A 25,176-nucleotide genomic window follows, 5' to 3' on the forward strand; every position below is an offset into this window, starting at 1 on the left:
ACGCAGGGGGCACGGGTTCAATCCCCGGTTGGGGAACTAAGATCCCATGTGCTGCACGGCCAAAAAATAAAATCAAAAGACAAACTTTAAAAAATAAGAATAGATTAGAATGTTTTTTTAATTGGATAAACTTTCTTTTAAACATTGAGATGCCATGAAGTTTAGGGCATTGCTTGCTCAGGGACAGGAAGTGGGCAAAATGGTTGGTGGAGAATAATTTTGTGTCGCTCTCCAGTTTACAAAGTTCAATCACATTCGATATCATCATCCCACCAGCCTTTGAGGTAAGCAGGGGAGGGACTATTTGTCCCATTTTACAGATGAGGAAACAGGCTCAGAGAAGACTGATCCAAGTCACAGGGCATGAAGGTGGAGGGGCCTAAACTCAAAGCCTACTGGATCTCAAGGCCACCAGTCCTGGAGGAGCCTTGATGCCAGAAGATGGGGCTGCTTAAGAGCTGGAGAAAAAGAGACAAGTGCAGGGATACTAGGCCCTCAGAACAGGCTGGGTGGGGCCAGGCAGTATCAGAAGGTGGGCTTTTTGTTCTGTGCCTTGTTTTCCTCAGTGCTGATGCCGAGTGGGCATGTGTGAGGGAGCTTTCAGGACCCCTCTCCCCTAGGGCCTTCCCTGGCTTTGGGGCCGTCTCCTTGTAACCCCGAGGAAAAGGCAGAGAAGAGCTAGAAGGAGAGAAATAGAGGAAGAGGGATCCAGAAAACAGCCCAACAGGCACCCACACGCACGTACCTGTCACAGTGAGGACTGGCCAAATCAGGACTTTTGTCCTCTTGTTCACCTGTTTCACTCCTTCCAACCAGGCTGAGAGACCTCGGGGGGATGTCTGTCAAGTTAGCACCAGCTCCTGGGTCTCTGCGAAGCCAAACTTGGGCTTGTGCTGGCCAGTTTGTGCAGGGCATCGATATAGACCACATGGTATTTTACCACCGTCTCCTTGCTCGGGTTCTCAATCTTGGGCAGTGGTAGAGGCTTCCCAACTGCCAGGGGAGACGGAGAAGGGAAAGGGAAAGCATCAGGATGGCTCACTCTTCAGAACAGGCCTCAGCCCTCAAGCCCGGGTTCTCCCCACGCTTCCCCCACCCCTGCGCTCATCCTGGCCAGTGACCTGCCTCTGGACATGGCCAGAGCCAAGGTCCAGCCTTGGAACTGGATCCTGTGTTCCAGATGACGCCGCCAGCACAAGGGCCAACTCACCAATGGTGGTTACAGGCCGAGCGTAGGGCAGAAGGCCCCAGGAGTTCTCAATGAAGCCATGCCCGTAGAAAGCACAAGGGTAGATGTGTACCATACTCTGGAACCACTCTGGAAGCGATTAACGAAGCCCCTGGGAGTGAAAATCTGCTTTATGTAGAGTTCTGTCTCCCCAAAGGCATAGACAGGGATTAGAGCCACCCTGCAGAGGAAAAGCATGTTCTCTGATGACCAGAAAGGTAGGGACCCTGCTGAAAGCCAGACACGCTGACCACCACACGCTGACCACCTGGGTCTCCCTGTAAGCTCCTCAGCCCCTAACCCAGCTGGGCCCAGGTCCAGGCTAGGTGGGAGGGCCTCGTGGTCCACCCCAAGCTGCCTCTGGGGGCAAAGTAGCAGCAAGCTAAGGGAAGCGAGTCCCAGACCCTCCTGTAAACCCACAAGGTCTGAAACACTGGAAGCTAAGACCCAAGGACCATTTATTTGCGGTTTCTTCCCTTCAGCCCACACGGTAATTTTGGCTTTCTCTGAGATAGGGTTGCAGCCAGTCACCTTTCACAAAGGGACTGGTCCAGATGAGATGCTAGTCTGAGGCAGATCAGGTTCCAGTTGGCCTGCTGGCCTTTCTTCAGAAGCAGAAATGCCTCTAGAACGTGACCCAGGCTCTACTCCACCACGGAAGCGGCTTTCCCCCTCCCTCTTTATATATCATTTCCTCAAAACCTCTTCCTCCTTCCCCACTGGGCTTTTGGAACCCCTCTCCCCAGTCAGGACCAGAAGTGTCCTTACCCATGCCGAAGGGCCGTGCGTACGAAGCCGGTGAGGTTCTTCAAGACCAAGGTGGTAGATCCTGGCAGGCTGTATCTGCACTCAGCCAGGCCACTGACCACCACGATCAGCATGTTGCCTGTGCTTCTACGGGTAAGCAGGAAGTCCATGGAGGACTGGCTCACAGAGCAGGCCCCTGGTGGGCAGAAAAAAACAAAAGATCATTGGTAATCTCCCAAACCTGCTAACTTTCCTCCCTACCTCTTCAAAGGAGGGGAGAGCCTCACATAAGGCAGCTGAACCTATGGTAGCTTTTCAGACCAGAGGGAATCACAGAATTGGCCTTGTTCTCACCCATTCACCCAACACCTCTTTCTGGGGGAGCCATTTATTTCTTTGGCTTTACATCCTAGGAGCCAACTCACCTGTAGACATGACATATTCTCTGAGGAAAGGCCCCCAGAAAAAGGCCCCCAGTGTGAGGACATAAGGAGTGATGCCAGGAAAGATCTTGGAGAAGCCTGACTTCTCTGTGGCAAAGTGGCCAAAGCATGAGTGGGACATGAGCCCATGAGGATGGCAGGCGAGGATGTAGTTGAGGCTAGGGGAGAGATCGTGAGTCTTCAAAAGCTGTGGAGGAACGTGGAGTCAAGAGGGGTATAGCCAGGGTAGAGGACGCCTCTTCTGGCCAGAGACCTAGAAAGGAAAGGGCTGTCGTGTCTGGCTGGCCATGCAGGTAGGGTAATACACAGCTCCGGGCAGCGTCATCCCCATGGGCCTCGATGTGAATGATGCCCCACCCTGACCCAGCCACTGCCACTGGAGTCAGGGCTGGGCCTGGGGCCCAAGTGGAGATCTGCAGCTCCTCACCTTGAGTGGGGAGTAATCACAGTACTGTTTCCACAGGCACCAGTGCCTTATGCAGGTAAACCGGCAGCCACCTGAGAACACAGCCAGTGTAGCTGAGCTTGGGCCACCTCCGTTGTCTCCTTCAGAGCCCTTTAAGGCCTGCCTCAGGGTGCCCTCACCCCCTGCTGTTTCCTGCCCTCTTAAGTAACACCCAGGCTGGGAATGAACATCTGGGCCAGTTTAGGACAGGCCTAGCTCTCTCCTTTACTAGCCGCCCCTCCCCTAGCCTACTCCAGTTCCTATCTGGGCCTCGCTGGTGCCTTGAAGAGACCCCTTCCCTCACCTTCTCCAGCCCAGACAAGGTCAGGCTGAAGGGCTGCCCGGAATTGGCCACAGTATAAGAAGAGAAAGAAAGAGCATGTGGCGGGTGGCAACACAGCCCTCGCAGGGCCCTCACCTCGCTCAGGGATCTTCCAGTCAAAAGCCAGCCATGTGAGCAGCACAGTGACAGGCCAGTATGGTGTGAACACTACCAGGTAGAGATTGACAAGGATCACAGTGCTTACTGGAGGAAGCCCAGGCCAGGGTCAATGAACTGTGAACAGTCCCTCACACTTGCCCGCCCTCTGGGGCTCTGTCCACCCCAAGGTCACACACCCCCTCAGCCAGGCTCACGCGACACTCTTACCTCCTCACCCAGCACATGGCCTGCATGCCTGTGGCACCAGCATCCCCGCTCTGGCCTTGGGAACCTGTTTTAGGTCTAGAAGGCAAGGTGTTTTCCTCCCCCACTTTGCTCGATGCAGTTAGCCCTCTCCCCCCAGGACCTGCTCCAGCACCACTCTGGGCTGCATTCAGTGACAGGGAGCCAGCGGTGGGTCACGCTGATTTGGCCACCAAAGGTTGGGAGTCCTAGAAAGACAGAGCCAGGAATAGTCTTCCTCCAACTCACATTTCCCTCTCCACATCTCTGCAAGGCATCAGTGGAGGGAACACCAGAGAAAGAGGATACCCAACTTCAGCCAGGTTTGGAGCACACGAGTTGGCAAACAAGAAACAAAGGAGAACCCACGCTGGGCTAGAATAAGGTATGGACCATGTTAAGCTCCAACAAGGCAGGAACAATGTAGGTTAGAGTAGTTAGGACAGACTTCATGGAGATGAGTCACAGGGAGCCATGCTCAGGATTCTTACTGGACTCAGTTTTTAAAACAGCTGTGAATAAGACTGTGTGAGAGAAAGTGGGTCAAAAGAAAGTTTAGAAAAGACAGAAAATACTCCTAATTGAATGTGGCAGAATAAACACACGTTTTTATCGTGACTCCTTGCTGGAGCCTCATGAAAATTACCACAAGGATGTTTTAAAAGATAGAGATTCTGCAAGGAAAAGGAGAATCAGAGAGACGCTAACAGTGGGTGAGAGCTAGCAGCAAAATGTTTGCGTGCTGGACAGTGGACGGAAGAGGGATTAACTGAGAACCAGAAAGTTGAAATGTAGTTACCTGCAAGGGGTATGCGCACAAGAGCAAGCCTGTTTCCGCTGGAGAATCTAGGAAAGACGCAGAATTTGGAACAACCAGATGTCACAAAAAGCAGATGTGGGGCACAGGGCTTGATTGAAAGTCTATCAAAGAAGTAGTTAAAACCCCAGACCCCTTTCCCTCCGCTACACAGCTGGGTGATGGGAGGATAATTCTCTGAAAAAATGAACCAAAGAGACACTAAACTCAGATACTTACACTGGACACAGCTAAGATATTCTATATGCAGCCAAATTATTAATCAAGTATGAAGGGAGAATAAAGACAATCTCAGACATATAGTCTCAGAGAGTTTGTCTCCCACATTCCTTTCTCAGGAAACAGCTGGAGGATGTGCTCACCATAATGAGGGAGTATAAAGCAAAACAGGATGGTATGGGATTCAGGTAAAGAAATCCAACAAAGGATGGAAGTGAGCAGGGCCAGGACTAAGGTGAGGAGAGCAAGGCGCCTAGGGCACAAAATTCAAGGAGACATTCACTCTCAGGGTCAGGCAAGTACTGATCCAACACTTGTGCAACCCTGAGAATGAATACCTTCTTAGATTGTGTACCCAAGGTGCTTCACGGGCCCTGGAGGTGACAGCGGTGCATGAGATCGGACTGTAACAGGAGGATGCTGGGCTCCAGCAGTGAGGTCCTCAAGGAAATTTTAAAAACGGTGGGGGTGGAGGAGACGAGACTTCTAGATTCCTGATGTGTTTGTGGAGAGTTTGGGTATGAATTAGTGACAACTGATAGATATCTAAGAGATAACTAAAGAAATTTAAAATGAAGCAATTATCCCAATCAAAAAATGTACAGAAGACCTAAATAGACATTTCTCCAAAGAAGACATACAGATGGCCAAGAAGCACATGAAAAGATGCTCAAGTCCGCTAATTATTAGAGAAATGCAAATCAAAGCTACAATGAGGTATCACCTCCCACCACTCTGAAGGGCCATCATCAAAATATATACAAACAATAAATGCTGGACAGGGTGTGGAGAAAATGAACCCCCCTACCCTGCTGGTGGGAAAGTAAATTCGTACAACCACTATGTACCAATTTACAGTACAGAGACTGTACAGTACAGTACATAGGACAGTATGGAGAACAGTATGGAGACTACTTAAAAAACTAAAAATAGAACTGCCATTTGATCCAGTAATCCTACTCCTGGGCATATATGCAGAGAAAAACATGGTCTGAAAGGATACATGCACCCCAATGTTCATTGCAGCTCTATTTACAATAGCCAAGACATGGAAGCAACCTAAATGTCCATCGACAGAGGAATGGATAAAGAAGATGTGTAGTACATATGTACAATGGAATATTACTCAGCCATAAAAAGGAACAAAGTTGGGACTTGACTTTTTCAAGAAATAAAGGGACGCATGGATTTGTTCCATGTATCTTTCAGGTTTTGCTTGAACCCAGACAGAGTTGGGGACATCTTGGGAGGCAGTGTGGCCTCAGGAGGGGTGCCCTGTGGTGACACAAATCCTGGATCTGCCCCTTAGCATGAGTGTGACCACAGACAAGCCGTTGAGCTTCACCAGCCAAGTGGGGATAAGCTTCCACCTTATCTTTCTCACAGACTACGTGTGAGGGTCTTCTCTCAAGGCCATTAGGGTCCAAATGGATACGATTCCATTGCAAACTCGTAGGGTGAAGAGCTGGGAAGGCTCTGAGGGACAAACCCTGCAACTGTCACCTCCTGGGAGCCCAGGCCCAGCGCTCTTCTGCCTGCTCCAGGTTACCTCTCCATACAGCCCAAAGTCGAGCTCTATTGAAGAGGCCTCGGGGACACTTCTCCGTCCTCACCCCTCTTTCAGCCACTCTCCTTCTCTGCTCCATCTGCCCCTCGTCCAACTCACACATACACCTGAACTCTCAGTCTCGCCTCCTCTCTTTCTCTCTCCCACATCTTCTGATCATCAAGTCCTTCTAATTCTACTCCAATTTCTTGAATCTCTGCTCTTCTCCCCTTCACAATTACTTCTGAGCTGGCTGAAATCACCACAATCTCTGACCTGAACTAGAGCGACAGCCGCATCCTATAATCAGTTTGTGGGACGAGGGGAAGATGGTGGAAGAGTAAGGAGATCACCTTCCTCCCCACAAATACATCAGAAATACATCTACATGTGGAACAGCTCCTACAGAACACCTACTGAACGCTGGAAGAAGACCTCAGACCGTGCAAAAGGCAAGAAACTCCCCAGGTACCTGGGTAGGGCAAAAGAAAAAAGAATAAACAGAGACAAAAGAATAGGGACGGGACCTGCACCAGTGGGAGGGAGCTGTGAAGGAGGAAAGGTTTCCACACACTAGGAAGACCCTTCACTGACGGCGACGGGGGTGGAGTGGGGGGAAGCTTCGGAGCCACGGAGGAGAGCGCAGCAACAGGGGTGCAGAGCGCAAAGCGGAGAGATTCCCGCACAGAGGATCGTTGCCAACCTGCACTCACCAGCCCAAGAGGCTTGTCTGCTCACCCGCCGGGACGGGCAGGGGCTGGGAGCTGAGGCTTGGGCTTCGGAGGTCAGATCCCAGGGAAAGGACTGAGGTTGGCTGTGTGAACACAGCCTGAAGGGGGCTAGTGCACCACAGCTAGCCGGGAGGGAGTCCAGGGAAAAGTCTGGACCTGCCGAAGAGGCAAGAGACTTTTTCTTCCCTCTTTGTTTCCTAGTGCTCAAGGAGAGGGGATTAAGAACGCTGCTTAAAGGAGTTCCAGAGACGGGCGCGAGCCAAGGCTAAAAGCGTGGACCCCAGAGACGGGCATGAGACGCTAAGGCTGCTGCTGCCACCACCAAGAATCCTGTGTGCGAGCACAGGTCACTATCCACACCCACCTTCCGGGGAGCCTGTGCAGCCCGCCACTGCCACGGTCCCGGGGTCCAGGGACAACTTCCCCGGGAGAACGCACGGCGCACCTCAGGCTGGTGCAACATCACGCTGGCCTCTGCCGCCGCAGGCTCGCCCTGCACTCCATGCCCCTCCCTCCCCCAGGTCTGAGTGAGCCAGAGCCCCCGAATCAGCGGCTGCTTTAACCCCGTCCTGTCTGAGCGAAAAACAAACGCCCTCCGACGACCTACACGCAGAGGCAGGGCCAAATCCAAAGCTGAGCCCCGGGAGCTGTGACAACAAAGAAGAGAAAGGGCAATCTCTCCCATCAGCCTCAGGAAGAGCGGACTAAAGCTCCACAATCAACTTGATGTACCCTGCATCTGTGGAATATATGAATAGACAATGAATCATACCAAATTAAGGAGGTGGACTTTGAGAGCAAGATTTATGATTTTTTCCCTTTTCCTCTTTTTGTGAGTGTGTTAGTGCATGCTTCTGTGTGAGATTTTGTCTGTATAGCTTTGCTCTCACCATTTGTCCTAGGGTTCTATCTGTCTGTTTTCTTTTTTTCTTTCTTTCTTTTTTAAAAAAATTTTGTTTTTTAATAATTATTTTTTATTTTAATAACTTTATTTTATCTTATTTTAATTTATCTTCTTTCTTTCTTTCTTTCCTTCCCTCCCTCCCTTCCTTCCTTCCTCCCTCCCTCCTTCTTTCTTCCTTTCTTTCTTTCTTCCTTTCGTCTTTCTTTCTTTCTTTCTTTATTCTTTCTTTCTTCCTTCTTTCTTCCTTTCTTTGTTCCTTTCTGCTTTTTCTCCCTTTTATTCTGAGTCGTGTGGATGAAAGGCTCTTGGTGCTGTAGCCAGGAGTCAGTGCTGTGCCTCTGAGGTGGGAGAGCCAACTTCTGGACACAGGTCCACAAGAGACCTCCCAGCTCCACATAATATCAAATGGCAAAAATCTCCCAGAGACCTCCATCTCAACACCAGCACCCAGCTTCACTCAACGACCAGCAAGCTACAGTGCTGGACACCCTATACCAAACAACTAGCAAGAGAGGAACACAACACAACCCATTAGCAGAGAGGCTGCCTAAAATCATAAGTCCACAGACACCCCAAAACACACCACCAGATGTGGACCTGCCCACCGGAAAGACAAGATCCAGCCTCATCCACCAGAACACAGGCACTAGTCCCCTCCACCAGGAAGCCTACACAACACACTGAACCAACTTTAGCCACTGGGGACAGACACCAAAGACAACGGGAACTACGAACCTGCAGCCTACCAAAAGGAGACCCCAAACACAGTAAGATAAGCAAAATGAGAAGACAGAAAAACACACAGCAGATGAAGGAGCAAGATAAAAACCCACCATATGTAACAAATGAAGAGGAAATACGCAGTCTACCTGAAAAAGAATCCAGAATAATGATAGTAAAGATGTTCCAAAATCTTGGAAATAGAATAGACAAAATGCAAGAATCATTTCACAAGAACCTAGAAGAACTAAAGATGAAACAAGCAAGGATGAACAACACAATAAATGAAATTTAAAATACTCTAGATGGGAGAAAAACGGATAAGTGACCTGGAAGAAAAACGGATAAGTGACCTGGAAGATAAAATAGTGGAAATAACTACTGCAGAGCAGAATAAAGAAAAAAGAAAGAAAAGAACTGAGGACAGTCTCAGAGACTTCTGGGACAACATTAAATGCACCAACATTCGAATTATAGGGGTCCTAGAAGAAGAAGAGAAAAAGAAAGGGACTGAGAAAATATTTGAAGAGATTATAGTTGAAAACTTCCCTAATATGGGGAAGGAAATAGTTAATCAAGTCCAGGAAGCACAGAGTCCCATACAGGGTAAATCCAAGGAGAAATAAGCCAAGACACATATTAATCAAACTGTCAAAAATTAAATACAAAGAAAACAGATTAAAAGCAGCAAGGGAAAAACAACAAATAACACACAAGGGAATCCCCATAAGGTTAACAGCTGATCTTTCAGCAGAAACTCTGCAAGCCAGAAGGGACTGGCAAGACATATGTAAACTGATGAAGGAGAAAAACCTGCAACCAAGATTACTCTACCCAGCAAGGATATCATTCAGTTTGATGGAGAAATTAAAACCTTTACAGACAAGCAAAAGCTGAAAGAGTTCAGCACCACCAAACAAGCTTTAAAACAAATGCTAAAGGAACTGCTCTAGGCAGGAAACACAAGAGAAGGAAAAGACCTACAATAACAAACCCAAAACAATTAAGAAAATGAGAATAGGAACATACATATCGATAATTACCTTAAATGTAAATGGACTAAATGCTTCCGGCAAAAGACACAGGTTGGCTGAATGGATACAAAAGGAAGACCCATATATATGCTGTCTACAAGAAACCCACTTCAGAACTAGAGACACATACAGACTGAAAGTAAGGGGATGGAAAAAGATATTCCATGCAAATGGAAACCAAAGGAAAGCTGGAGTAGCAATTCTCATATCAGACAAAAGAGACTTTAAAATAAAGACTATTAGAAGAGACAGAGAAGGACACTACATAATGATCAAGGGATCGATCCAAGAAGAAGATATAACAATTGTAAGTATTTATGCACCCAAAATAGGAGCACCTCAATAAATAAGGCAAATGCTAACAGCCATAAAAGGGGGAAATCGACAGTAACACATTCATAGCCCCACTTTCACCAATGGACAGATCATGCAAAATGAAAATAAATAAGGAATCACAAGCTTTAAATGATACGTTAAACAAGATGGACTTAATTGATATTTATAGGACATTCCATCCAAAAACAACAGAATACACTTTTTTTTTCCAGTGCCTATGGAACATTCTCCAGGATATATCATATCTTGGGTCACAAATCAAGCCTTGGTAAATTGAAGAAAATTGAAATTGTATCAAGTACCTTTTCTGACCACAACGCTATGAGACTAGATATCAATTACAGGAAAGATCTGTAAAAAATACAAACACATGGAGGCTAAACAATACACTACTTAATAATGAAGTGATCACTGAAGAAATCAAAGGGGAAATAAAAAATACCTAGAAACAAATGACAATGGAGACACGACAACCCAAAACCTATGGGATGCAGCAAAAGCAGTTCTAATATGGAAGTTTATAGCAATACAATCCCACCTTAAGAAACAGGAAACATCTCGAATAAACAACCTAACCTTGCACCTAAAGGAATTAGAGAAAGAAGAACAAAAAAAATCCCAAAGTTAGCAGAAGAAAAGAAATCATAAAGATCAGATCAGAAATAAATGAAAAAGAAATGAAGGAAATGATAACAAAGATTAATAAAACTAAAAGCTAGTTCTTTGAGAAGATAAACAAAATTGATAAACCATTAGCCAGACTCATCAAGAAAAAAAGGGATAATACCCAAATCAATAGAATTAGAAATGAAAAAGAAGTAACAACTGACACTGCAGAAATACAAAAGATCATGAGAGATTACTACAAGCAACTCTATGCCAATAAAATGGACAACCTGGAAGAAATGAACAAATTCTTCGAAATGCACAACCTGCCAAGACTGAACCAGGAAGAAATAGAAAATATGAACAGACCAATCACAAGCACTGAAAATGAAACTGTGATTAAAATCTTCCAACAAACAAAAGCTCAGGACCAGATGGCTTCACAGGCAAATTCTATCAAACATTTAGAGAAGAGCTAACACCTATCCTTCTCAAACTCTTCCAAAATATAGCAGAGGGAGGAACACTCCCAAACTCATTCTATGAGGCCACCATCACCCTGATAACAAAACCAGACAAGGATGTCACAAGGAAAGAAAACTACAGGCCAATAACACTGATGAACATAGATGCAAAAATCCTCAACAAAATACTAGCAAACAGAATCCAACAGCACATTAAAAGGATGATACACCATGATCAAGTGGTGTTTATTCCAGGAATGCAAGGATTCTTCAATATACGCAAATCAATCAACGTGATACACCATATTAACAAATTGAAGGAGAAAAACCATATGATCATATCAATAGATGCAGAAAAAGCTTTTGAAAAAATTCAACACCCATTTATGATAGAAACCCTGCAGAAAGTAGGCATAGAGAGAACTTTCCTCAACATAATAAAGGACATATATGACAAACCCACAGCCAACATCGTCCTCAATGGTGAAAAACTGAAAGCATTTCCACTAAGATCAGGAACAAGACAAGGTTGCCCACTCTCACCACTCTTATTCAACATAGTTTTGGAAGTTTTAGCTACAGCAATCAGAGAAGAAAAAGAAATAAAATGAATCCAAATCGGAAAAGAAGAAGTAAAGCTGTCACTCTTTGCAGGTGACATGATACTATATAGAGAGAATCCTAAAGATGCTACCAGAAAACTACTAGAGCTAATCAATGAATTTGGTAAAGTAGCAGGATACAAAACTAATGCACAGAAATTTCTGGCATTCCTATACACTAATGATGAAAAATCTGAAAGTGAAATCAAGAAAGCACTCCCATTTACCATTGCAACAAAAAGAATAAAATATCTAGGAATAAACCTACCTAAGGAGACAAAAGACCTGTATGCAGAAAATTATAAGACACTGATGAAAGAAATTAAAGATGATACAAATAGATGGAGAGATATACCATGTTCTTGGATTGGGAGAATCAACATTGTGAAAATGACTCTACTACCCAAAGCAATCTACAGATTCAATGCAATCCCTATCAAACTACCACTGGCATTTTTCAGAGAACTAGAACAAAAAATTTCACAATTTGTATGGAAACACAAAAGACCCCGAATAGCCAAAGCAATCTTGAGAATGAAAAATGGAGCTGGAGGAATCAGGCTTCCTGACTTCAGACTATACTACAAAGCTACAGTAATCAAGGCAGTATGGTACTGGCACAAAAACAAAAAGATAGATCAATGGAACAGGATAGAAAGCCCAGAGATAAACCCACGCACATATGGTCACCTTATCTTTGATAAAGGAGGCAGGAACGTACAGTTGAGAAAGGACAGCCCTCTTCAATAAGTGGTGCTGGGAAAACTGGACAGGTATATGTAAAAGTACGAGATTAGATCACTCCCTAACACCATACACAAAAATAAGCTCAAAATGGATTAACGACCTAAATGTAAGGGCAGAAACTTTCAAACTCTTAGAGGAAAACATAGGTAGAACACTCTATGACATAAATCACAGCAAGATCCTTTTTGACCCACCTCCTAGAGAAATGGAAATAAAAACAAAAATAGGAGGAAGGCGGAAGATGGCGGAAGAGTAAGACGCGGAGATCACCTTCCTCCCCACAGATACACCAGAAATACATCTACACGTGGAACAACTCCTACAGAACACCTACTGAAGGCTGGCAGAAGACCTCAGACCTCCCAAAAGGCAAGAAACTCCCCATGTACCTGGGTAGGGCAAAAGAAAAAACAGAGACAAAAGAATAGGGACGGCACCTGCACCAGTGGGAGGGAGCTGTGAAGGAGGAAAAGTTTCCACACTCTAGGAAGCCCCTTCGCGGGCGGAGACTGCGGGAGGCGGAGGGGGGAGCTTCGAAGCTGCGGAGGAGTGCACAGCAACGGGTGCGGAGGGCAAAGCGGGGAGATTCCCGCACAGAGGATCGGTGCCGACCGGCACTCACCAGCTCGAGAGGCTTGTCTGCTCACCCGCCGGGGCGGGCGGGGCTGCGAGCTGAGGCCGGAGCGCAGGGAGAGGACTGGGGTTGGCGGCTTGAACACAGCCTGAAGGGGTTAGTGCACCACAGCTAGCCGGGAGGGATTCCGGGGAAAACCCTGCACCTGCAGAAGAGGCAGGAGACTTTTCCTTCCCTCTTTGTTTCCTGGGGCGTGAGGAGAGGGGTTTAAGAACGCTGCTTAAAGGAACTCCAGAGACGGGCGCGAGCCGCGGCTAAAAGCGCGAACCCCAGAGACGGGCGCGAGCCGCGGCTGAAAGCGCGGACCCCAGAGACGGGCGCGAGCCGCGGCTGAAAGCGCGGAATCCAGAGACGGGCGCGAGCCGCGGCTGAAAGCGCGGAATCCAGAGGCGGGCGCAAGCCGCGGCTGAAAGCGCGGACCCCAGAGGCGGGCGGGAGAAGTTAGGGCTGCTGCTGCCGCCACCAAGGGGCCTGTGTGCGAGCACGGGTCACTCTCCACACCCCTCTTCCGCGGAGCCTGTGCAGCCCGCCACTGCCGGGTTCCCGGGATCCAGGGACAACTTCCCCGGGAGAGCGCACAGCGCGCCTCAGGCTGGTGCAAAGTCACGCCGGCCTTTGCCACCGCAGGCCCGCCCCGCACTCTGTGCCCCTCCGTCCCCGCCGGCCTGAGTGCGCCAGAGCCCCCAATCAGCGGCTCTTTTAACCCCATCCTGTCTGAGCAAAAGACAGACGCCCTCCAGCGATCTACACGCAGAGGCAGGGCCAAATCCAAAGCTTAGCCCTGGGAGCTGTGAGAACAAAGAAGAGAAAGGGAAATCTCTCCCAGCAGCCTCAGAAGCAGCGGATTAAAGCTCCACAATCAACTTGATGTACCCTGCATCTGTGGAATACCTGAATAGACAACCAATCATCCCAAATTAAGGAAGTGGACTTTAGGAGCAAGATCTATGATTTTTTCCCCTTTCCTCTTTTTGCGAATGTGTATGTGTATGCTTCTGTGTGAGATCTTGTCTGTATAGTCTTGCTTCCACCATTTGTCCTAGGGTTCTATCCGTCCATGTTTTTTTTTTTTAATTTTTTTTTTCTTAATAATTAATTTTAAAAACCTTATTATACTTTACCTTCGTTCTTTCTTTCTTTCTTTCTGTCCTTCCTTCCCTCCTTTAGACAACGAATCATCCCAAATTGAGGAGGTGGTCTCTGACAGCAAGATTTAGGATTTTTCCCCATTTACCTCTTTTAGTGAGGGTGTATGTGTATGCATCTGTGTAAGATTTTGTCGGTATAGCTTTGCTTCCAACATTTGTCCTAAGGTTCTTTCCGTCCCTTTTTTTTTTTTTTTTCTTCTAAATAAGAATTTTTTAATTCAATAACTTTATTATACTTTATTTTATTTTTACTGTATCTTCTTTCTTTCTGTCTTTTTTCCTTCTTTCCCTCCTTCCTTCCTTCCTCCCTCCCTCCCTCCTTTCTTTCCTTCTTGCCTTCTTTCCTTCTTTGCTTCTTTCTTTCTTTCTTCCTTCCTTCCGACCCTCCTTTCCTTCTTTCTTTCCTCATACTTCTACTAATTCCCTCTACTTTTTTTCCCTTTTATCCTGAGCCTGTGGATGAAAAGCTTTTGGTGCTCCAGCCAGGAGGCAGGGCTCTGCCTCTGAGGTAGGACAGCCAACTTCAGGACACTGATCAACAAGAGACCTCCCAGCTCCACATAATATCAAACGGCGAAAATCTCCCAGAGACCTCCATCTTAACACCAGCACCCAGCTTCACTCAACGACCAGCAAGCCACAGTGCTGGAAAACCTATGCCAAACAACTAGCAAAACAGGAACACAACCCCACCCATTAGCAGAGAGGCTGCCTGAAATCATAATAAGGCCACAGACACCCCCAAACACACCACCAGACGTGAACCTGTCCACTAGAGAGACAAGATCCAGCCTCATCCACCACAACACAGGCACTAGCCCCCTCCACCAGGAAGCCTACACAACCCACTGAACCAACCTTAGCCACTGGAGACAGACATCAAAAACAGGAGGAACTACAAACCTGCAGCCTGCAAAAGGAGACCCCAAACACAGTAAGATAAGCAAAATGAGAAGACAGAAAAACACACAGCAGATAAAGGAGCAAGATAAAAATGCACCAGACCTAACAAATGAAGAGGAAATAGGCAGTCTACCTGAAAGAGAATTCAGAATAATGATAGTAAGGTTGATCCGAAATCTTGGAGATAGAATGGACAATAGATTGGACAAAATGCAAGAATCAGTTAACAAGGACCTAGAAGAACTAAAGATGAAACAAGCAACGATGAACAACACAATAAATGAAATTAAAAGTACTCTAGATGGGATCAATAGCAGAATAACTGAGGCAGAAGAACGGATAAGTGACCTGGAAGATAAAATAGTGGAAATAACTACTGCAGAGCAGAATAAAGAAAAAAGAATGAAAAGAACTGAGGACAGTCTCAGAGACCTCTGGGACAACATTAAACGCACCAACATTCGAATTATAGGGGTTCCAGAAGAAGAAGAGAAAAAGAAAGGGACTGAGAAAATATTTGAAGAGATTATAGTTGAAAACTTCCCTAATATGGGAAAGGAAATAGTTAATCAAGTCCAGGAAGCACAGAGAGTCCCATACAAGATAAATACAAGGAGAAATACGCCAAGACACATATTAATCAAACTGTCAAAAATTAAATACAAAGAAAGCATATTAAAAGCAGCAAGGGAAAAACAACAAATAACACATAAGGGAATCCCCATAAGGTTAACAGCTGATCTCTCAGCAGAAACCCTACAAGCCAGAAGGGAGTGGCAGGACATACTGAAAGTGATGAAGGAGAAAAACATGCAGCCAAGACTACTCTACCCAGCAAGGATCTCATTCAGATTTGATGGAGAAATTAAAACCTTTACAGACAAGCAAAAGCTGAGAGAGTTCAGCACCACCAAACCAGCTTTACAACAAATGCTAAGGGATCTTCTCTAGGCAAGAAACACAAGAGAAGGAAAAGACCTATAATAACGAACCCAAAACAATTTAGAAAATGGGAATAGGAACATACATATCTATAATTATCTTAAATGTAAATGGACTAAATGCTCCCACCAAAAGACACAGATTGGCTGAATGGATACAAAAACAAGACCCATATATTTGCTGTCTACAAGAGACCCACTTCAGACCTAGAGACACATACAGACTGAAAGTAAGGGGATGGAAAAAGATATTCCATGCAAATGGAAGCCAAAAGAAAGCTGGAGTAGCAATTCTCATATCAGACAAAATAGACTTTAAAATAAGGACTATTAAAAGAGACAAAGAAGGACACTACATAATGATCAAGGGATCAATCCAAGAAGAAGATATAACAATTGTAAATATTTATGCACCCAACATAGGAGCACCTCAATACATAAGGCAAATACTAACAGCCATAAAAGGGGAAATCGACAGTAACACATTCATAGTAGGGGACTTAAACACCCCACTTTCACCAATGGACAGATCATCCAAAATGAAAATAAATAAGGAAACACAAGCTTTAAATGATACATTAAACAAGATGGACTTAATTGATATTTATAGGACACTCCATCCAAAAACAACAGAATACACATTTTTCTCAAGTGCTCATGGAACATTCTCCAGGATAGATCATATCTTAGGTCACAAATCAAGCCTTGGTAAATTTAAGAAAATTGAAATTGTATCAAGTATCTTTTCTGACCACAACGCCATGAGACTAGATATCAATTACAGGAAAAGATCTGTAAAAAATACAAACACATGGAGGCTAAACAATACACTACTTAATAATGAAGAGATCACTGAAGAAATCAAAGAGGAAATCAAAAAATACCTAGAAACAAATGACAATGGAGACACAACGACCCATAACCTATGGGATGCAGCAAAAGCAGTTCTAAGGGGGAAGTTTATAGCAATACAAGCCCACCTTAAGAAGCAGGAAACATCTCGAATAAACAACCTAACCTTGCACCTCAAGCAATTAGAGAAAGAAGAACAAAAAAACCCCAAAGCTAGCAGAAGGAAAGAAATCATAAAAATCAGATCAGAAATAAATGAAAAAGAAATGAAGGAAACAATAGCAAAGATCAATAAAACTAAAAGCTGGTTCTTTGAGAAGATAAACAAAATAGATAAACCACTAGCCAGACTCATCAAGAAAAAAAGGGAGAAGACTCAAATCAATAGAATTAGAAATGAAAAAGGAGAGGTAACAACTGACACTGCAGAGATAAAAGAGATCATGAGAGATTACTACAAGCACCTCTATGCCAATAAAATGGACAATCTGGAAGAAATGGACAAATTCTTAGAAATGCACAACCTGCCAAGACTGAATCAGGAAGAGATAGAATATATGAACAGACCAATCACAAGCACTGAAATTGAAACTGTGATTAAAAATCTTCCAACAAAGAAAAGCCCAGGACCAGATGGCTTCACAGGCGAATTCTATCAAACATTTAGAGAAGAGCTAACACCTATCCTTCTCAAACTCTTCCAAAATATAGCAGAGGGAGGACCACTCCCTAACTCCTTCTACGAGGCCACCATCACCTTGATACCAAAACCAGACAAGGATGTCACAAAGAAAGAAAACTACAGGCCAATATCACTGATGAACATAGATGCAAAAATCCTCAACAAAATACTAGCAAACAGAATCCAACAGCACATTAAAAGGATGATACACCATGATCAAGTGGTGTTTATTCCAGGAATGCAAGGATTCTTCAATATACGCAAATCTATCAATGTGATAAACCATATTAACAAATTGAAGGAGAAAAACCATATGATCATCTCAATAGATGCAGAGAAAGCTTTTGACAGAATTCAACACCCATTTATGATAAAAACCCTGCAGAAAGTAGGCATAGAGGGAACTTTCCTCAACATAATAAAGGCCATATATGACAAGCCCACAGCAAACATCATCCTCAATGGTGAAAAACTGAAAGCATTTCCACTAAGGTCAGGAACAAGACAAGGTTGCCCACTCTCACCACTATTATTCAACATAGTTTTGGAAGTTTTAGCCACAGCAATCAGAGAAGAAAAGGAAATAAAAGGAATCCAAATTGGAAAAGAAGAAGTAAAGCTGTCACTGTTTGCAGATGACATGATCCTATACATAGAGAACCCTAAAGGTGCTACCAGAAAACTACTAGAGCTAATCAATGAATTTGGTAAAGTGGCAGGATACAAAATTAATGCACAGAAATCTCTGGCATTCCTATATACTAATGATGAAAAATCTGAAAGTGAAATCAAGAAAACACTCCCATTTACCATTGCAACAAAAAGAATAAAATATCTAGGAATAAACCTACCTAAGGAGACAAAAGACCTGTATGCAGAAAATTATAAGACACTGATGAAAGAAATTAAAGATGATATAAATAGATGGAGAGATATACCATGTTCTTGGATTGGAAGAATCAACATTGTGAAAATGACTCTACTACCCAAAGCGATCTATAGATTCAATGCAATCCCTATCAAACTACCACTGGCATTTTTCACAGAACTAGAACAAAAAATTTCACAATTTGTATGGAAACACAAAAGACCCCAAATAGCCAAAGCAATCTTGAGAACGAAAGAAGGAACTGGAGGAATCAGGCTCCCTGACTTCAGACTATACTACAAAGCTACAGTCATCAAGACGGTATGGTACTGGCACAAAAACAGAAAGATAGATCAATGGAACAGGATAGAAAGCCCAGAGATAAACCCATGCACATATGGACACCTTATCTTTGATAAAGGTGGCAGTAATGTACAATGGAGAAAGGACAGCCTCTTCAATGAGTGGTGCTGGGAAAACTGGACAGGTACATGTAAAAGTATGAGATTAGATCACTCCCTAACACCATACACAAAAATAAGCTCAAAATGGATTAAAGACCTAAATGTAAGGCCAGAAACTATCAAACTCTTAGAGGAAAACATAGGCAGAACACTCTATGACATAAATCAAAGCAAGATCCTTTCTGACCCACCTCCTAGAGTAATGGAAATAAAAACAAAAATAAACAAATGGGACCTAATGAAACTTCAAAGCTTTTGCACAGCAAAGGAAACCATAAACAAGACCAAAAGACAACCCTCAGAATGGGAGAAAATATTTGCAAATGAAGCAACCGACAAAGGATTAATCTCCAAAATTTACAAGCAGCTCATGCAGCTCAATAACAAGAAAACAAACAACCCAATCCAAAAATGGGCAGAAGACCTAAATAGACATTTCTCCAAAGAAGATATACAGACTGCCAACAAACACATGAAAGAATGCTCAACATCATTAATCATTAGAGAAATGCAAATCAAAACTACAATGAGATATCATCTCACACCAGTCAGAATGGCCATCATCAAAAAATCTAGAAACAATAAATGCTGGAGAGGGTGTGGAGAAAAGGGAACCCTCTTGCACTGCTGGTGGGAATGTGAATTGGTTCAGCCACTATGGAGAACAGTATGGAGGTTCCTTAAAAAACTACAAATAGAACTACCATATGACCCAGCAATCCCACTACTGGGCATATACCCTGAGGAAACCAAAATTCAAAAAGAGTCATGTACCAAAATGTTCATTGCAGCTCTATTTACAATAGCCCGGAGATGGAAACAACCTAAGTGCCCATCATCGGATGAATGGATAAAGAAGATGTGGCACATATATACAATGGAATATTACTCAGCCATAAAAAGAAACGAAATTGAGCTATTTGTAATGAGGTGGATAGACCTAGAGTCTGTCATACAGAGTGAAGTAAGTCAGAAAGAAAAAGACAAATACCGTATGCTAACACATATATATGGAATTTAAGAAAAAAATGTCATGAAGAACCTAGGGGTAAAGCAGGAATAAAGACGCAGACCTCTTAGAGAACGGACTTGAGGTTATGGGGAGGGGGAAGGGTGAGTTGTGACAGGGCGAGAGAGAGTCATGGGCATATACACACTAACAAACGCAGTAAGGTAGATAGCTAGTGGGAAGTAGCCGCATGGCACAGGGATATTGGCTCGGTGCTTTGTGACAGCCTGGAGGGGTGGGATGGGGGGGGTGGGAGGGAGGGAGACGCAACAGGGAAGACATATGGGAACATATGTTTATGTATGACTGATTCACTTTGTTATAAAGCAGAAACTAACACACCATTGTAAAGCAATTATACCCCAATAAAGATGTTAAAAAAAAAAAATACCACAAAAAAAAAACAAAACAAAAATAAACAATTGGGACCTAATGAAACTTCGAAACTTTTACACAGCAAAGAAACTATAAACAAGACCAAAAGACAGCCCTCAGAATGGGAGAAAATATTTTCAAATGAAGCAACTGACAAAGGATTAATCTCCAAAATTTATAAGCAACTCATGCAGCTCAATAACAAAAAAACAAACAACTCAATCCAAAAATGGGCAGAAGACCTAAACAGACATTTCTCCAAGGAAAATATACAGACTGCCAACAAACACATGAAAGAATGCTCAACATCATTAATCATTAGAGAAATGTGAATCAAAACTACAATGAGATATCATCTCACACCAATCAGAATGGCCATCATCAAAAAATCTAGAAACAATAAATGCTGGAGAGGGTATGGAGAAAAGACAACACTCTTGCACTGCTGGTGGGAATGTGAATTGGTACAGCCACTATGGAGAACAGTATGGAGTTTCCTTTAAAAACTGCAAATAGAACTACCATATAACCCAGCAATCCCACTACTGGGCATATACCCTGAGAAAACCATAATTCAAAAAGAGTCATGAACCAAAATGTTCATTGCAGCTCTATTTACAATAGCCCAGAGATGGAAACAACCTAAGTGTCCATCATTGGTTGAATGGATAAAGAAGATGTGGAACATATATACAATGGAATATTACTCAGCCATAAACAGAAACGAAATTGAGCTATTTGTAATGAGGTGGATGGACCTAGAGTCTGTCATACAGAGTGAAGTAAGACGGAAAGAGATGGACAAATACCGTATGCTAACACATAAGTATGGAATTTAAGAAAAAAATATCATGAGGAGCCTAGGGGTAAGACAGGAATAAAGACACAGACCTACTAGGGAATGGACTTGGGGATATGGGGAGGGGGAGGGGTGGGCTGTGACAGGGCGAGAGAGAGGCATGGACATGTATACACTACCGGACGTGAAGTTGATGGCTGGTGGGAGGCAGCCGCGTGGCACAGGGAGATCAGCTCAGTGCTTTCTGACCGCCTGGAGGGGTGGGATGGGGAGGGTGGGAAGGAGGGAGACACAGGAGGGAGGAGATATGGGAACGTGTGTTTATGTATAGCTGATTCACTTTGTTGTGGAGCAGAAGCTAGCACACCATTGTAGAGCAATTATACTCCAATAACGATGTAAAAAAATTAATTAATTAAAAAAAATCAGTTTGCTACCCAGAAATAACTGTAGTGATCTCTCAAAAACACCAATCTGATGCTGTTGCCCTGTGCCCAGCCCAGTTATGGCTCCACATGGAAAAAGTCCAAACACTTTTCCATGGTTGACAATGGCCTACACAATCTGTCCCCTGCCTCTTTTGCCAGTCTCCTCTGTCTTCTCTCTCCCATTCATTCATTCACTATGTATTGAGCGTCAGTTCTGTGCCTCTTACCCCCTCATCCCACTTAACCACTGGCTACTTCTTGAATGCTTTACGCTCTCCCCTCATCCCAGCCTTGTCAGCTGTTGCCCGGTCTCTGCCCTGAACACTCTTCCTTCTTCATTTATTTCTTATTTGTCCTCTAAGAGTCAACTGAAATTTAATAGAAAAATGGACAAAGGTCATGATTGGGCCCTTAACAGAAAAAGAAATACTAATTGCTGATAAATACATGAAAAGATCTCAACCTCATAATTAATGAGGTTCAGAATAAGGCTCATTGTTGTTTACACCTGCCGTTCTGCTGGTGGCAGAAAGGAGTGTGCATGAGGCCTCTGTTCCCTTTCCTGCCAACTTGGTGGTCATCTCTGAAGCTGCATTTTGCAGCCTCACAATTTGGCGGGGCCTCCATCAGCCTGAACATTTGTGTCCACAGAGAGCAGAGATTCCCACCAACCTGTGTTGGATGTTTAACATGAGCAAGAAATAAGCATTTGTTGAGTTAAGCTGCTGAGATCTCCACATTACTTGGTTACACAGCGTACATGGGCCAGCCCAATTAATACACTCTCACACTTCATTTTACAAATGAAGAAAACAAGATTCAGAGAAAATCAATAACCTGCTAAAGGAACACAGATAGTAAGGAGTAGAGCTGGAATTTGAACACAGGCAGTCTGGCTCAAAGACTGTGTTGGGTTTTTTTGTTTGTTTTTTTTTGTTTTTTGTGGTACACGGGCCTCTCACTGTTGTGGCCTCTCCCATTGCGGAGCACAGGCTCCGGACACGCAGGCTCAGCAGCCATGGCTCACGGGCCTAGCCCCTCCGCGGCATGTGGGATCTTCCCGGATCAGGGCACGAACCCGTGTCCCTTGCATCGGCAGGTGGACTCTCAACCACTGCGCCACCAGGGAAGCCCAAGACTGTGTTTTTAACATCCATATTTTTCTGCCCCTTGGCTATATGTGTATGTGCATGCACACGCATGCATGTGGTGAAATATATATTTTTTTATATCCATAAACTCTGGCTACATACACACAAACTATTAACAGTGGTTACCTCTGAGGAGCAACATTCTGGACAAGACTGAGGAAGGGGAACTACCAGTCTAAAGGCTCCAGGCCCCAACGTGGGCCTGGCCTGGGCTGGCCGTCCATAATGGTCATACTTCTCCCTCAACGCAGTGTCAGCTCCTAGGCCTTGGGGACTCTTCTCTCTCATGGGAACATGGTGGCAGTGAGGGGAGGCAGTGGTAATGAGGCAAGTCTGTGGAGATAGGACAAGAGCTCAAGAAAGGGAACTCAGCTCTCACTGAGGAGAGGGCCCCAAGGCCTGGGCTGCATGGAGGGAGAGAGCAGAGGCCCGGCTGGGGCCCTGGTCCTCAGCAAGAGGCCATTCGGAGCTGACCTTTTTCCCCTTTCAGTCGAGAATGTTTACATACGCAGAAGGCCTGGCTTCCTCCTTCCTCTCTGGCCTAACATGTACTCTAGGGCCACGTCCACACCCAGCCTCCCAGTCAGCAGTAAGTAAGGAGATGCAGGAGCTAGGGACAGGAGCTCATAGGCCAGAATCAGGCCCCTTGTGGATTCAGCTCCCAGGCCAGCTCTTTCACTTGCTAACTATGCAGTCTTGGATGGCCCACTTGTACTGCATGTACCTCAACTTCCTCATCTGTACAATGGAGATGATTAAGCATGTCAGATGCTTAGAAGAGTATCTGGCATGAAAAAAGAAGTGCAGTAGATGTTAGCTAATACTATATGAGTGCAAGCTATCATTATGTGTGTGTGTAGCTATTAGTTGTATTATTATGCATAACAATAGCTTCTACCTCATAAGGTTGGCAGCAGGCTAAAATGAAGCCATAGGTATGCAAATGCCTGGCACAAAGTAAGTAGCTGGTACATATGAATTCCTTTCTCCTGGTCTCTTCCAGCTCTGATTGCCCATAATTCCTAGGTTAACACTGATCTTTTTAGCATTCAGGCATCCTGATACCCACCGCAGGCAGGCATCTGAGCCCCCCAATCCCTGTTCTCCAGCTCACTCTCCCTATTGACTGGTAAGTCTCAGGCTCCCAGAGCCCACCTGCATTCTTCCTTCCCAGATACCTTCCAAGGTCATTTAGGTCATGACCCTGCCTCCAGACAAGTACTCACCTAAACCACTTAAAAAATGAGAATTTTGGGCTTCCCTGGTGGCGCAGTGGTTGAGAGTCCGCCTGCTGATGCAGGGGACACGGGTTCGTGCCCCGGTCCGGGAAGATCCCACATGCCGCAGAGCGGCTAGGCCTGTGAGCCATGGCCGCTAAGCCTGCGCGTCCGGAGCCTGTGCTCCACAACGGGAGAGGCCACAACAGTCAGAGGCCTGCGTACCAAAAAAAAAGAGAGAATTTTGTTCCAGGCCCCCCCTCCCATAGGGATGGTTTGCTTCAGCACCTACAGTACCATAGCCAGCATCTAAAGAACTTTCACAAAATATTTGTGGTGTGGATAGAAGGGGAAAACGGATGGATAAATGGATGAATTCTTTTGGACAAGAGGTTTTCAGAGCTCCCTCTGCCACCAGGACAACTGTCTCACACCGATGGTCTGCTCAGGTCCCCAAGGTTGCAGCTAAGCCCATTTCCTTGGCAAGCCTCAGTGGACTTGCTCCCCATCTCCCCCAGACATGCCTTCCAGGCCCCACTGACGACCCAGGAGGGCTCACTACACACACCGGCCACAGGGCTGGCTCACACACACGTGCACACACATTCCTGCACAGGCAGGCACCCATACCCATGTGCGCACTCACAGATTCCACGTGGACCATGCCCAAGTGCATCAGGCTAGAGGCCCGGGTGGCCAACTGTCCTGCTTTGCCTGAGATAACGCAGATTTCAGCATCGAGAGTCCCGCTAAACCCTATAAGCTCTCAGTCCCAGGCAAACCAGGACTTTTGGTCACCCTGCCAAAGGCCGAAGACTCACCGATAACCAAGGCGCTGAGGGCCCACTGGAAAAGAGCAAAGACCTCCAGGGCGGTCTTGAGGTCCTTCTTGGAGGGCAAGAGCATTACGGCCAGGGTCCCAGTGGCTCCCGGTAAGTGCAGTTAGGCTGGCCAGTCCCACGTGCTCAGGGGCTGGTGGGGTTTCCTCCCTTTGTGCTTTCTTCTTCAGCCCCTGCCTAGTCTCCACCCCTGTCTAGTCTCCACCCCCTGCCTAGTCTCCACCCCCTGCCTAGTCTCCACCCCCTGCCTAGTCTCCACCCCCTAACCTGCCCTCCCCCCACCACAGGACCACAGGACTACACTCTGCGGCTGCTTGTCCAGTTCCTTCCAACCGTCTACCCACCTGCACTTTACCCACTTGGGCATGGCCCGGGCTATGATTGTGACACCCTCTTGCACACTTGTGCAGAGAAGTGTAGATGGAGCTCTGGTGTGGGAAGTGAGTGGAGGTGAGGATGGGGCTGCTGAGAGGCCTCCAGAGCCAGTGTGGATGAGGGGAGAGGGGGCAGGGAGGAGCCCAGGGCACACATGGCACCCCGAGTCTACATTTCGGTTTATGAGGCCCAGCTGTCTATGGTCTTTTGGTGACAATGTGATTGGGGAGGAGGAGGT

General features: G+C 45.4%; 1 protein-coding gene across 1 annotated transcript; it reads right to left on the reverse strand.

Annotated features, from left to right (window-relative positions):
- Nucleotides 1-170: 170 nt before the first annotated feature.
- On the reverse strand, nucleotides 171-24,630 carry LOC113613137 (acyl-CoA wax alcohol acyltransferase 2-like). Its single transcript, XM_027093595.1, is given in 9 exon segments — nucleotides 171-898; nucleotides 901-993; nucleotides 1,211-1,318; nucleotides 1,321-1,409; nucleotides 1,997-2,171; nucleotides 2,401-2,605; nucleotides 2,846-2,916; nucleotides 3,282-3,389; nucleotides 24,546-24,630. Coding segments are annotated over 9 exon segments (990 nt in total). The 3' UTR covers nucleotides 171-842.
- Nucleotides 24,631-25,176: the final 546 nt, after the last annotated feature.

Source organism: Aethalodelphis obliquidens, unplaced genomic scaffold, assembly GCF_003676395.1.
Source record: "Aethalodelphis obliquidens isolate GAN/ISIS:26980383/991018 unplaced genomic scaffold, ASM367639v1 scaffold85, whole genome shotgun sequence".
Classification (NCBI taxonomy): domain Eukaryota; kingdom Metazoa; phylum Chordata; class Mammalia; order Artiodactyla; family Delphinidae; genus Aethalodelphis; species Aethalodelphis obliquidens.